The sequence below is a fragment of the Rhizopus microsporus genome (assembly GCF_002708625.1).
Source record: "Rhizopus microsporus ATCC 52813 unplaced genomic scaffold scaffold_1, whole genome shotgun sequence".
Classification (NCBI taxonomy): domain Eukaryota; kingdom Fungi; phylum Mucoromycota; class Mucoromycetes; order Mucorales; family Rhizopodaceae; genus Rhizopus; species Rhizopus microsporus.
The window spans coordinates 388,328-403,409 of NW_019671916.1; the positions used below are offsets into that span (position 1 = coordinate 388,328).

The 15,082-nt window shown below is 37.2% G+C and overlaps 5 protein-coding genes across 5 annotated transcripts; 4 read left to right on the forward strand and 1 right to left on the reverse strand.

The window, feature by feature from the left end:
* The first annotated feature begins 63 nt into the window (after positions 1-63).
* On the forward strand, positions 64-1,850 carry RHIMIDRAFT_252738 (Metallo-dependent phosphatase). The gene is made up of 4 exons (XM_023610969.1): positions 64-816; positions 869-1,115; positions 1,164-1,513; positions 1,568-1,850. The coding sequence occupies exons 1-4, from the start codon at positions 256-258 to the stop codon at positions 1,751-1,753; spliced, it is 1,344 nt and encodes a 447-aa protein (XP_023470731.1). The 5' UTR covers positions 64-255; the 3' UTR covers positions 1,754-1,850.
* Positions 1,851-2,819: 969 nt separating this feature from the next.
* On the forward strand, positions 2,820-3,215 carry RHIMIDRAFT_196064 (uncharacterized protein; the record flags this gene model as incomplete). Its single annotated transcript, XM_023606093.1, has 1 exon — positions 2,820-3,215. One exon carries the CDS (start codon positions 2,820-2,822, stop codon positions 3,213-3,215), a length of 396 nt encoding a protein of 131 aa, XP_023470732.1.
* Positions 3,216-3,281: 66 nt separating this feature from the next.
* RHIMIDRAFT_221261 (P-loop containing nucleoside triphosphate hydrolase protein) lies at positions 3,282-4,541 on the reverse strand. Its single transcript, XM_023607428.1, has 4 exons — positions 4,383-4,541; positions 4,113-4,332; positions 3,903-4,038; positions 3,282-3,849 (listed from the first exon to the last, which is right to left on the reverse strand). Exons 1-4 carry the CDS (start codon positions 4,505-4,507, stop codon positions 3,668-3,670), a joined length of 663 nt encoding a protein of 220 aa, XP_023470733.1. The 5' UTR covers positions 4,508-4,541; the 3' UTR covers positions 3,282-3,667.
* A 558-nt stretch (positions 4,542-5,099) lies between these two features.
* Positions 5,100-6,324, forward strand: RHIMIDRAFT_196028 (kinase-like protein; the record flags this gene model as incomplete). The annotated part of the gene is made up of 5 exons (XM_023606088.1): positions 5,100-5,169; positions 5,222-5,402; positions 5,452-5,618; positions 5,668-6,131; positions 6,184-6,324. The coding sequence occupies 5 exons, from the start codon at positions 5,100-5,102 to the stop codon at positions 6,322-6,324; spliced, it is 1,023 nt and encodes a 340-aa protein (XP_023470734.1).
* A 2,832-nt stretch (positions 6,325-9,156) lies between these two features.
* On the forward strand, positions 9,157-9,814 carry RHIMIDRAFT_252747 (uncharacterized protein). Its single transcript, XM_023610970.1, has one exon. It carries the CDS (start codon positions 9,340-9,342, stop codon positions 9,787-9,789), a length of 450 nt encoding a protein of 149 aa, XP_023470735.1. The 5' UTR covers positions 9,157-9,339; the 3' UTR covers positions 9,790-9,814.
* Positions 9,815-15,082: the final 5,268 nt, after the last annotated feature.

Genomic DNA, 15,082 nt, shown 5'->3' on the forward strand with positions numbered 1-15,082 from the left:
ATCTGGATCATTCACTCTCTTTCACCCTTATTCATTCTTTTTTTTTCTTGATGACTCTCTCCTTTTTTTTTTACGGGCAATAGTCATTTCTTTTTAAAAAGTTTTTTCTTTTTTTTTTGTTTGTTTTCTGTTTCCTTGGAAACAAGCTCGCTTGACATTTCTTTTGTTGCACGTTTTTAGACAAAACTCCGCTCTATTCATATTTTCTCTTTTTCTTCTTTTTTTGTTATAATATTATTATTAATAGAACCAGCAATGGGTAATGCACTTTCCAAAAAGAAAAAGAAATCAAGAAAGAACAATGGAAAAAGACAACAGCCACCGCCACGGATTGATATTTCACAAGACAATGAACACAGTGTGAACACAGCACGGTCTGTCAATTCTATCCTTGTTACCTCGTCTAACCATCGAAAGCACCCAATGAACTCTATCAACAATACAGGAGCAGAATTATCTCAATTGAATCCTGATCAAACCAATGAAGACACAATACAAAATGATCCTTTCAAAGGCAAAGTAGAACACCCACAACAACACAAATTATTGGCTCAGTCTGACTATTGGCCACCCAAGAACAAGGAGGGTTTAGAAGTCGACGTGGACCAACAGAATCAGCTGACGGTATCCTCAGTCAATCAGTTGACGGTCAATTCAGTATCTAGTTTTCAAGGAGGGTTGGCTCAGATCGATGATTATATCAGTCGACTGTTGGACGCTGGTTATACCAGTAAAGTACCTAAACAATTATGTCTCAAAAGTTCAGAAGTGACATTTATCTGTCGAACGGCCATGGACATCTTTTTAGGGCAACCAGTTAGTATATGTGTGTGATAAATTGTGTGTACTCATCATTTTTCCTTTCTAGTCTTTACTCGAACTCTCTGCACCTGTCAAAATCGTTGGTGACACACATGGACAATACACCGATTTACTACGACTGTTCGAAATGGGTGGCTTTCCTCCTTCCTCCAATTATCTATTTTTAGGTGACTATGTCGATCGAGGCAAACAGAGTTTAGAAACGTTTTTACTCTTGTTGTGTTATAAGATCAAGTACCCTGAAAACTTTTTTATCTTACGAGGCAATCATGAATCGGCTAATGTGACCAAAGGTAAGAGATAAGATGTGTTGTTTGGAACGTGTACATTGACGTAAACAGTGTATGGGTTTTATGATGAATGTAAACGTCGATTGAGTCCCAAGATGTGGAAAACCTTTGTGGATGTCTTCAATACGTTACCCTTTGCAGCCTTGGTCGCTGGCAAGATCTTTTGTGTTCATGGTGGACTTAGCCCGTCATTGCATAGCATGGATGATATACGAAATATTTCCCGCCCGACAGATGTGCCTGATTTTGGATTAATAAATGATCTACTCTGGGCTGATCCGGCAGATATCATGGCTGATTGGGAAGAAAATGAAAGAGGCGTGTCCTACGTGTTTGGTAAGAAGGTGATTAATGAATTTCTTTCCAAATTTGACTTGGATCTTGTCTGTCGAGCACACATGGTACATATTTACATACATATACTTATATCTATATACCAACACTTGATTCAATAGGTTGTAGAAGATGGATATCAATTCTTTAATGACCGTACACTGGTCACAATCTTTAGTGCACCCAACTACTGTGGCGAATTTGATAATTTTGGCGCGATCATGAGTGTGAATGAAGAGTTGCTGTGCAGTTTCGAACTACTGACGCCAATGGATCATCCGTTGGCAGCTGTCAAATCTAAAAAATAAAAAAAAAGGGAAGGGATACCAATCAATATTTTTGTTTACATGTGTTGCATTAACATCTAATAAAGTAATTTTTCTTCTTTTTTGTTCTATTGGATAATAATGTTCTGTTCCACATTATAGTTTTAAGGAGAAAGTGTGTGATAGGACGGGGGTTTACTGCTTTTGGAAGATTTTGAAGATCATTTCATATTTTTAATTTACAATTAAAGTGGTCATCTACTAAAAGGATCCACTCTTTTATTCTATTGGCAATCGGATCCATTAAAATAAAGGGGGGCATCAGTCTGGGGTAGTAAGGAAAAAAAAAGAGGGAGACATCGGTTCAAGGCGATAGGTGAATTAAAACAAAAGGGGGGGAGTAAACAGAACCCGATCATCAGGAATTCGGCTGAGCAGTTCAAGAAGATCGATTCGTTTGCTTTCATCTTTACTAAATTGTATATAAATGAGTCGTACACATGGAGTTGCAAATAAATAAATAAAAAAAAGAAGTTTATTTTATCTTATTTGACATTTTCTGTAAATCCATGGCTTTTATAACGCGATATGTTTATATTCTCCCCCTGAGCTGCTTGTAATAAAGGGTTATACTCTTTCAAAATATTGATTATCTTGTTTGGGAGATAAAAGAAAACATTAGGGGGGAACATTTCAAGGGAAAAAAGAAAGAGAGAGGGGGGTGAAAGGGGGGAGTTTAGTAAAATAAGAAGGTTGATAGACAGAAACTGTGAATTGAGAGTAAAGAGGGAAAGAAGGATAGAGATGGACAAAGCAGGAGGCGGGGAAGTGTGTATATAAACTCTATCTTATTTGCTTATTTTCCCCTTCTTTCTTTATACTTTGTAATTCTTCGATATAATCAAACCTAAAAATTATGGCCAATTACTCTTTTGAATACTATTCATCCATTCATATTAAAAAGGAACAAGATACAACCTACATGAACTATATGCTTCCTGCAGTAGACAGCTGTCTATTTCAACAACTAGTCAATTATTACAATTATCATTACTATTTGTATCCTCCCCATGCTCCTACAAGCTACTTTATGCCATCCACTGAACCCATGACTTCTTCCGACTCTGACTACTATTCCATTTCACCATCACCATGTCCATCAGATGCATGGCCTTGTCTACAAGATCATTCTCCAGAGCAACAAGTAAAGCAAGAGCCAAAGCAAGTAGCCAAGTTGGTTGAAAAGAAACCTGTAGATATGTCCAACCGACGTTACAAATGCACTCGTTGCCCTAGAGCATTCACTCGCAAGCATGATTTAGAGCGCCATATCCGCGTTCACACAGGTGATAAACCTTATCATTGCCCTTGCTGTAAAAAATGCTTTGCTAGAAGTGACGCATTAAAAAGACATATTCAAGTAGAAATCAGATGTCGTACAAGTGAAGAAGTTATTACTTTTAGACAAACAAGCAGAAGACGACAACAACAAAAAAAACTGTAAATCATTAATTTACTTCCTCCTACTTCACTCCCTTTCTTATATTCATTCATTTGCACACACACACACACACACATATATATATATATATACTCCATCCCTTTATAAAAGCAGAGAACAAAAAAGTAACTGTTGACAGTAGCTTCCCTTTTTTTAATATACACATTATATCTTCTTTATATGCCCTCTTCTTCCCCTTTATTATATTGTATACATGCTTCTTTTTTTTCTTCTTTTTTTTTTTATAAATTATGTTTTTGTTAGAATAAAGCAATCCTTATGCAAGGGGAAAGAAATAAAATATAATCTTATGGTTACAACTGATGACTATCACTGTATATTTAGACGCGTGAACTATAAAGTTTACCCTTTCTTAATAACAATCGGTGTTCTTGCCCATAAATAGTAAATGAAACTAAGCAGATCTACCCGCCCTTCTTTTATTTATTTACTTTTTACGCCATCGTAATTTCGTCATCGCTACGTTGTGGCAATAAAGCTAATCGAGGTAAATATAATGTCTTGGTAGCCAAACGTGTCTCCTGTTGTGGATTATGAGTGATCAGGACGCATGTTCGCCCCTTTAGTGATTTCTCGACGAGTAAAGTCGACTCTGGATCTAAAGCAGAAGTAGGTTCTATTACAAGTTAGATAATGAAATCATGCATTCTACCCCTTTTTTATATTTACCATCAAGTAATAGAATCTCTGGATTTAAAGCAAGTGCAATAGCCAAGGCAGCTCTTTGCATTTCACCTCCCGATAAACAGCTCCAATTTTCATAAAAATGACTTTCGGACAAGTTCCAATCTACCCCAATCTTTATCTATACTTGCATTAGTATTAAAAAAAAAAAGAGGGGGCAAAAAGGAGGTAAATTTTATCTGTTGTATTACTCACAGGATCTCCAATATATTTTCCTTTCTGTGAAGTATAATTTTTTGCCATATTAAACAAATCCATGGGTGTACCTGGATGAACAGCAGGTCGTTGAGGTACGTACATGACCCTTGACCTCCAGATGGGAATACCATACTGTGAGGGTGTCTGACCATTCAAATAACTTCTGCCTGTCGTATAAGGCACTAATTCAGCCAAACATTTCAAAAGGGTTGTTTTACTTTAAATAGAATTGAGACTTGTTATTATATATTACTTTATGCTCCTTACCCTGCGCCACTCGGGCCTCTCAAGACAAGGATATCTCCTTTTTCTAATTCTATATCAACTTGTTTAAATAGCCATCTTCCATCCTCCAACTGCATAGATACACCCTGAGCTTCGAACATGGGCATTTTTTATATAAAAATTTCTATAATAAAAAAAAGGAAAAGTGTTGTGTGTGTAGAGTCAATTTTTTAGTTAATTTACAAGTAACACCAATTGTGTATCTTTTTATTTGCAGGACTCGCTAATTATTTTTACTATTATTTTTTTGTTTTTGATTTCCCTTTTTCTTTATCTTTTTCTCTCTCTTTTTCTTTATTTTTTTTTTACTCATGATGACAAGAAAGAGAACAGCTGATTGGGAAAAGGACTTTTATAAAAATGGGTATCCAAAGGAAGTCATCGTTATTGAAGATTCACCGACACCTTCTCCTCCATCTCCGGTTCATTATGCAAATGCTCCATATACCTCGACTTTCTCATCCCATGTTACCCGAAAAAGACAAGCTGAACAATTACCTGTAATCACCAAACGAACTAAACTGGAGACTATGCACAGTAAATATATATTTTTTGTTTTGAAAAAGTAACACATCTCACAGTTTTTTTTTTTTTTATATATTTATAGCAGATCCCATATTTGCCTTTCACGTATTACCTACACCCACCATTGCTTATACTTTTCAAATGCCACCTCCTATTATATTACAGCCACCTCCTATGCCACCCGTATATGATGATAAGGATGGTCATTATCTGGTGAGGCTCAATGAATCACTCACCCCACAGTGTACGTCTGCATAAAAAAAAATGTATTGAATTCTAATCTTATTCTGAAACAGATAAAATCATGCGGTTGCTCGGTCAAGGCACTTTTGGTAAAGTAGTCGAATGCTATGATAGAGTACGACGGACATTTTGCGCCATCAAGATTATCAGAGCTATACCCAAATACAGAGATGCGAGCAAAATAGAGATTAGAGTCTTGAATACACTCAAGAAACATGACCCACTCAATTTGAAGTAAGTTTCTGAAACCTTCATATTTCTATCTTTAATCATCCCTATTTAGTAAATGCATTCATCTTGTCGAATGGTTTGATTACCAAAATCATATTTGTATGGTCTTTGAATTACTTGGTCAATCCGTATTTGATTTTCTCAAGGCAAATCACTTTAAGCCTTTCCCACATCATCATATCCAACAGTTAGCAAAGCAATTACTTACCAGTGTCGCATGTAAGATCTCTTGATAACTTGAAATAATGTACTCATCCAATGTATATAGTCTTGCATGATCTCAAGTTAATACACACCGATTTAAAACCAGAAAACATTCTACTCGTCAACCGAGGTAGCAACACATTGGATGAGAATACAGACATTCGATTGATTGATTTTGGATCTGCTACATTTGAACAAGAATATCATTCTGCCATTGTCTCTACACGTCATTACCGTGCACCAGAGATCATCATGGGCTTGGGCTGGTCCTATCCCTGTGATATGTGGTCTATGGGATGTATCTTGATCGAGTTTTTTATTGGTGATGCTCTCTTTCAGACACATGATAACCTGGAACACTTGGCCATGATGGAATCTGTCTTGGGACCTATACCAACTCATATGGTAACGAGGGCTAGTAAAGAAGCGCAAAAACTGTTTGAAAAAGATAGCAAAAAGCTCAATTACCCTCTATCCAAAACATCAAGACAGAGTAAGCGATTGGTGAGTGGTTTAAAGCCATTGGATGTAAGTTGTGGATACTTTGAAAAAGACTTCTTTATTCATCTCTATTCATTAGCAAATCGTGCCTCCCGTGACAACCTTCAACAAGCATTTAAATGATTTGTTAAAAAGACTACTAGTCTATGAACCATCTGCTCGTATATCTGCAAGGGAAGCTCTCAGACATCCTTTCTTTCAAAACCAATGCATGGATTGATCTTGTTCTTTTATCAACCTTAGACTTTTTTTTTCTTTCTTATATGACACAGTTCAGACTTGAACCATGGCAAAAGTATATTTGCAATATTAATATTCATTATCTTCATCCATTCTCTTAATACACATACTTTATTCAGAAATTATTCGCACACATTACAAGATCAATGACAATTAACACTCTAGTTGATTTTCTATATCTTTATTGTTTAAAAGACAGCATTTAATAATACGTAAAATAAATGTGGTCAACACTTATGAAAAACATGTAACTGAAAAAAGTTGTTAGAAACTTTGTTTAAACAGTCTGATCTTGACTTCTTTTTCTTTTCTTTTCTTCTTTGGACCAAAAAGTAAGACCAGCTATTCCCCAGCTAGCCCTAAGGTATGTTATATTCTTTACTCTTGTAAAGTATGTAGTATTATAGATTGCCCATCGGCAACAACCCGGTGTTGGCTGGGGGTAGTTTGGTTCTTACCAAGCCTTGGCCTCATCCGCTCTCTTTCTTGCTCCTCTCTTGTCTCTTGTCTCTCTCTTTTTTTTTCTTTCTTTGCTCTTTCCGGGCTGGTTATCACCAGCCCTATTTAATGCACTTTGGTAAGATATTCACCATCTCTTTACATGTCTACTAACGATTCTTGTCTCTGTTTTTCTCTTATAGATCCTCTTCTTTATAATGTAAATATTTAATAACAATTTAAATAGCTGATTTACTAATCATTTCTTTATTCATTCTTTTGCTTCTTGTGGGCCCTCTTTTATCATTATTTATTGTCTGAAATTATCATTTTTTATCAACGTGCGAATAATTTGTGAAAAAAGCGTACACGTCTCATCCTTTATATCCCTTCTTTTTATTCGACTATTTGTGTGCTTGGTTATGCTTGGGCAACTTTTTCATGTTTGTATAAACTCTCGTTTCAAACAAAACGGATGAAATTCTATTATTTCAAAGAAAAATAACCCGTTCCAAAAGTTTATAGTTGCTTGTTTCATATGAAATGAACGTGTAGAATATCTTGAAGATTATGTGTAACATAGATCCAAATGAGGAGAGAGTGGCTGGTAGAGCTTATTTGTGAAATAAAATCACGACCTCAAAAGATATATTTGATAATCAATTTGCTTCTTTCATGAAAAGAACAGGAATTATTCCTTTATATGTTGCTCAGCCATTACTTCTCAGGGTCGTACCAACCTTATCGTTGTGGTACATGTTCAGAATAAAGATTCCTCTTACCATCGAGGTTCTATAGGATCAAAGTTATTGTTTCTGGTTGCCATATCCATGCAATCTCGCATAGATGATACAAATATTCGATCCATAATTGACCTTGCTGGGTTTCTTCATAGTAACCCCAGCAATACTTACAGAACAAGTACGATAGAGCTTAAATATGCAGACAATACACACGCGATTATACTAGATTTATGTAAGAAGTGGCACCACTGAAAGCTCGTGAAATCAGGGTGATTGAAAATACAAAAGAAAGATTATCTACTCTCTTATATTTTGCTTCTGATATGCCTCGTCGATATGCAATCTGTTGAAGAAGAGTATTTTTATAGTATACTGCTCTTATGCAAACAGCGTTTCTGATGTTAGGACTTTTTTTTTTCCATATATGAAAAGAATGACACCAATGTAAACAGGTACAAACTGCGGCAAATGGGCCTTTCTTATCTCGCCAAAACTTTATTTCACTTGTGTATGCACACCAGCAAGCATTCACATAAATACATCTTTTGAATATGAATTCGTCTTAAAGAAAAATACATCTTCGCATTAGACTGACAGCTCAGTTACCATGACAACGACACAAAGACAGGCTAAGGCTGAGTTTGAGCAGAGAGAATTAAGAACGATGAATAAAAATAAATTAACATTTGACTATGTCTACTGGTTGCCTGAATAGAGACTTTTTTCCAGTTAGGGTTTTTTGAACATGTAGACTTGCTTTTCCTGATCTTGTGTGACTTGAGCCCAGAAAAAGGTTTTTCACTCTAGACATGCTATACAAAATGTTCTAGTCTTTATTTTACGAATTTATATATTGATTTGTATTTGTATGCTGAAAAATAGGTCACTACAATGATTCAAAAATTAGTCCACCCCTTCCTTTTCTGCAAACTGCCCTCTTTACAATGGTTATACCAGCCATAATTTGTGCCACAGCTGTGTTTGTTATTCTTCTTTTTCAAGTATTCTACTCGGTCCGCTTCTTTCTTTCTTCTTCAAAAAAAAAATGCAATTGAAAGTCTATTATCTATTACTCTTATCAACAGCCGTACACGCGTTTCAAATACAGTTTTTTGGAAGCAACCGATATCATAATAAGTTGGCAGTAGCCAGTCTACGGTTCATAAATCCTCCAACTGACATTTATACAGTCAAGATATGCGTAACGAACTCCAAGGGCTCATTGGACGTCGTCTCAACCGTTGTAAATGTCATGGTCGATTCATTTGGATTCACACACTTTAATTTTGAAGAAGGATTGCCAGTGGGATCAAATTATTATTTTGCTGCTTTTGCTGTTAATAATCCAAGTGATTATGCCACTGCGGGACCCATTACAATTTACAGTTTTGACAATGGCTCGCCTACCAATTCCGTCACCACGAATGCAAAGGAGACTGTTGCCTTCCCTACTCCGACCGCTGCCAGCAAGACGAACTCACCTACAAACTCTGTCTCAGGCAAGACCGATTCGCCTACAACTGGTCCTACGTTCCCTTCGACGTTCAACTTTCCAACTCAAATGCCAAAGCCAGGATCAGATATTACTGAAGACCCAGTAAAAAATGGATCCTTACCGATACCTGCTATTGTGGGAATAGCCATTGGATCAGCTGCAGTAGCCACTGTCACTGTTGCTCTTGTATTCTTTGTAAGTCCTAGCAAAGTGCCATTATACACTCTTAACTTATCAGCCTTAGTTCTTTATGCGTAGATCACGTGTGCCAAAATCATCAGTATATCGCCCTAACAACTCATCAACAACACCAATCAACATGACAGAACATAAGCCCAGCTCACCAGGCAACCCAGGCTACGCTCCACCGACCAAATCGTATGACAAACCCTCCTCTGTCCCTCCTTCTCCTCTTCCTCCTTCTCCTCCTTTACCAGCCTATACGCAGCTATCATCGCCGGTCGATTACAGTAAACAACAACATCCTAATCCAAGTCAACTGCCTTTCCCTCAGTATGACACGATGCCTCTACCCCAACACTTTCAGGGACAACCAAATCATACATTGCAAGCACAACAATGGGGATCACAACAACAGTATTCAGTCAACCCATTTCGTAACAATTGGCCCCCTTCAACAACGGGCAATAAAGAAGAGATTGTACAAAGTCTGGCAGAAAAGTTTGAAATGAATGAATCATCGACAAAGCAAGAGTATCATCAAAAACCCGATTTTGTCGTTTATCAAAAGCCTCATCAATCATCCTAATACTTTGTCTCTTTTATTGATTACAATTGACTTAATAAAAACTTGTAAATATAGTCAACTTGATCTTGAGATCAGTAAATTTCAATTCAGAAAAAGGGAGGGATTATGTTTACTCGATGAAAGTATCGTAATACTTGGCATCATCAGGCTCGCAAATCTTTGAGTTTGCAACCATAGCTAGCGAAGGACATAGTCTGGAAACATACATTTGCAATTCACTAGTAACGAGGATGGTTCTAGAACCCTTGTTAGTTTTAAGTATACACATGAATTTTCTATTTCCAAATGGTAATGCTTATCAGATTCAATGGAAGACTTGAACTTTTTAGTATTTACTTCCTTTATAGTAGTAGAATTCTTTATTGTGACATCGGTATGCGATCGAGATATGTACAGAATTGTACAAGTTTATTGATCTTATCGATCTACTACTATTCAAAATCAGTGTCCATACAAGGGGTGCTCATCAAAAATTGATGGCGCTTGTAGTATTACCACCAGGAGACGATACAATGGTGGTGGTGAAATGAAACTCAGGCAGAACTCGGCCGACTAGAGAGAGATCTTGTGCTTTGTGATAGTTCATAGTCGCGTTGGATGCCGAAGCATACTTATCTATGACGACTTGAAAGATGCTGAAATTTAGACGGATCTTGTAGAAAGACATGAGTATTATCAGCATAAGCCAGCACCTTGGCAGGGAGGATGTAGAGGACTAGTACTAGATAGAGTGAGGGGAAGGATGAAAAGTAGTTAGCGGTTTTCAAATCAAAGCCTGAAAGACCAGTACAATTGTTAATGTCAGGTAAAAATGGATCAGACATGATATTGAACAAAAGTGAACTAGTAGCATCGCCTTGCCATTTAGTACAAAAAGAATCCATTCATATTGAGACAAGCAAAAATATTGGAAAGCGTTGGAATGAGAGACTGAACGAGCATAGACGAGCATATTGAAAGCTCTAAGAATTGTAGGACAAATAATCGAAATTAACACAATCATAAGCCTTTTCCTGGTTGTAGGATCGTGACAGAGATCTGCATGTAAGGCTGTGCTATATCGGCGTAGAACAGTCATTAAGAGTGGCGTCAAGTCAATAGGCCGCAGTAAAGGAAGCTTTTCTAACAAAAACAATACATAGAGCTTTCAAGTGGGAAGATACACGTGCCATTAATTGTAAAATTACTCACATGTACGCCTATGGCGCAAGTGGATGTGCGAGCCTCAGGAGTCTCAAAGGCTATGACAGTTCTGTTCACTGTTCCTTAACGAACAGGAGCAGTATCAATTACTACAGGATACTGAACAGAGAGAGTATCTCAAAAAAGCTATTGATAGTACTGGAAAGTTGTTTGAGATAAAAAATAACACTGTTGACTTCACTGGACTGAATCCACAATTAGTCCTGACGACGTTATTTCGCGGCAGTTTTGGAAGCAGCGCCCTCAAATACTGCGAGGCTTAAATCTCGAAAATCTCGTGCGTATGTAGTAAAAGCGGCTCAAGTTCGGCGGATGACACAGGTCGAGAGGATGTTGGTGAGGTTGAACTTGAATCGGCTGGGCAATGCCGCGTATGTGTGTTGTGATTGGTTTGGCCTCCTTGTAACATTCTTGTAACGAAAAAAAGCGTTTGTATGAACAAAACTTCTTTTCTCTACTATAAGGGGGCGATAAAGATTAAAACATAAAGATTGAATACATACTCTAGTTCTAGAAAGACATAATATTGATGATTTAAATTTTATTGTTACTAATAAACTGCGAAGGGATTGGTAAGTCTACCTTCAGACATAAGCTATGTCGATATAAATCTGGATGTGGAATTTGAACAATTACAACAAAACGTACATAAAGTTGCTTGTGGAGACTTAGCTTTAGCTTTTATTTGATCCTTCAAATAACAGAAATGAATTGATGGAAAAAGAAAGGGAAAGGTTGAAACAGTTTAGAACACTGTACAGAGGTAGGTATAGAGGGTGCGTCTAAAAAGCGGCTCTACCTCCCACTATATCCTACATTATCCTTCACTCAAAAGAACAGAAATAAGAACTCTGTGAAAGACTGGTGGCCCTTAGTGGCACCTGACCAACCTAATATGCTGCATGAAGTTATAATTTAATAAAAATAGCCTTCTTTCGTTAAAAAGATATAAGAGAATCCCCAAAAATTAAACCATTGCAAAGACGATATCTTATAAATGCTTGTAATATTAAATCACAAAAGGTAAAAAGATCCCTCTCGACAGCACAGAGAAAACTGAATAAAGATGATTAAAGGCAGTCTTTTTTTTTTTTTTTTTCCTTTTCCTTACTATAGGTCGCGTTGAGAATGAATAAAGTATATTTTAAAATTGAACACGTAATTGGAAACAAATATAGAATACAACTTGCACATCATTATAGTTATTACAATGATGTGTTGCTGTGGTATCATATTACGAATGACCTTATCGAACATTTGTATGGCACATCTTTGGAGAAGAATTGAAAATAAACAAGTTGAAGTTATGTACTTCTGACTGGGTATACTTCACATCTGATAAGCCTAAAGAAAAGCTTATAAGGGCCGCGTGGTTTTAGGTACAACTGGTCCAATAATTATTTTTAGTAAAGCAATAAAGCCATATGATAGAGTTTTTATAAATTATTATACATGTTAGCAAATTGCCATTAAAACTACAAGCAGTGGATGACAATATTTCGTGCGGAACAGAGGATATCCCAGGGAACTGTGCAGGGAGAGTCATTTGCCAGTGATATCATTACAATACTGACAAAGCGAGACCAGCTTTACTCAACGCTTCCTCGGCCTCTCCAAGGCGGCGGATGATACCCCCTTTCTCGCTGGTAGTGTCATTTGTGGTATTTACCTCTGCCGCTTAAGGCAATTACTCACTGGTGACACTTACCCCACGGTACCATTCGCACTCAAGAAAAGCATCGCCGATAGAATCCCTACCTCTCTGAAAGTCGGCTGTGTACCGTACATGCGAATTAGCCGTCGAAAACCTACATCATTTTACGACGGGCTGTCCTGCTGAACAGAATTACTGGAACCTATCACCTATGTTCCCCTCGATAGACTTCATCTGGAGCCGCTCTCGTCTCCTTGTCCACTTTCGAAGTTGACCTTGTTCCTCCAGCACGACTGTGTCGTTTCGGGTTCATTTTTTCCGTTCTTTGGCGGTATCACATATTGACTCCAGTTGATCAACCACCGTAGCACTAGATATGCTTAGCACTGTTCAACCACCGTGGCAATAGACATGCTTAGCACCGATCAGCGTGTGTACGGTAACATAAATATAGTTTTACAACTTTTAGACAATACACATTAATAATTTCAATACAAAAAAAGTAAGAGCCTTCGGGACCCTTGTCTGTGCTTTCGAGTATATAAAGCTTTCTTTTTCTTTCTTTTTTCTTTTATTAATATAGGGGTGCGTGATGATTAAGAATTATATTTTGCTGTTACTCTTTTTTGGTTTGGTCTATGCAGGTGTTGTCACTGAATGCGAAAGGAAAAGATGCACTGATTATGATACATGGGACTTCAATGCAATTAAAACATGCTGCGATGCCTGGGGCTCTTATATTAGATATGATTCCTGCGAAGTCAGATATGGAAGTGGAGGCAACTTTGATGCATGTTGCAAGCGTTTAGGCAGAGGAGTTTATACTGAAAAGGGATACCATCCATGCTAAATAAATAGTGATTTTTAAACAACCAACAAAAGCTTTTCGTCTTTTTTCTTTTTCTTTTTTGTTCCAGCTATGGAAAGTTGCTGTACATGTATATATTTTTTCAAGAATTAAAAAACATAAAAAGAGCGAAGATTGTTATGCAAAACAAAGGCAAGCGCTTGCTTCACAATGATTTATTTGATATTGTTTATGTAGAAAAACGTATTACATTTGAACAAATGAAAGCAACTGAAAAGCTATTAGTTTATAAAGAAGGCAAAATTAAGGCAATTTAGAAAGAAAAGCTAGAATCTTCGTTCCAAAACTATTCAACATAGCTTGGATCCATCCCCCACAGGACGAAAACCTGTTCTAATATCGTAGAGGGAAAGAAAGAAAAAAATCCGAATAGACCCTTGAGTCTAATAGAATTGATAGTATTTGGTAGTATTGGGGCCAACGTGGACCTTGCCAAGTATAGAACGCGTTGCTGTACTGCCTATAGTGAGGCCATAATCTATACCTATAACGGTCGTTGAGGCCGGCTTACCAGCCTCACATGGGAGAGTCTGTCACATAATGAATAGCAGAGGTGCAACTCGATCTTTTGGAGGCACTTTATTCAACACTAGAGGTATTAGTCACGAGAAACCCAATAGAAATACCTCACAAAGCCTCCACTTTTTGTACGTGGATACTACTGACAAAATTCACCATGTGTATATAAAATGAGAAGCGTCTTCAGAGGCGGCAGAGCATAAGAGGCATAAAGGGTCCACAATAATAGCAGGAACGAATCAATGTAACGTAAGCCGACAGGGGAGCTTATTGCGCAACAAGCGGAACCAAACGTCTCTCGCTTTAAATGGAATACCCTTATTCCAAAACACATTCCATTGTTTTTTGGCTATTGGTGACGCAACGGAAGGTTACTCGTGTTGAGGCAAGAGAGCTTGACAAAACCTTGCAGTAGACATGGCAGATGAAAGCAAAGCATCAGGCAGCAGGTTATGAACAAAAGGAATTAACTCTATAATACCAAAAGAAAGCTGGACATTGTCATCAGGAGGACGAAGACAATTGCGAAGAAAGAAAGGTGCTGGACATGTATCGTGCGTATCAAGAGCTCGGAAAAAGTGACCTTATGATATCTCTCGAATAAATAAAGAAGTAATAAGGGAAATGTACATTGATGAGTTCCTATGTAACCCCTTTATTATATATTAAGACGAGAGAAACCCCATTATTATAAACAGCACCTTTATACAAACAGGATTATTGCTTGACCAATGAAAATTAAGCACGTCGCGTTATATGTTAATAGCATGTATTGTTGTCAGCCTCTTTGTATTATTCATTCTTAGAGAATAGATTCAGAGTAATCTCAAACGACTAAGTATTTATAGAGCAAATACGACACCTGCTATTGTGGGAATAGCCATTGGATCAGCTGCAGTAGCCACTGTCACTGTTGCTCTTGTATTCTTTGTAAGTCCTAGCAAAGTGCCATTGTACACTCTTAACTTATCAGCCTTAGTTCTTTATGCGTAGATCACGTGTGCCAAAATCATCAGTATATCGCCCTAACAACTCATCAACAACACCAA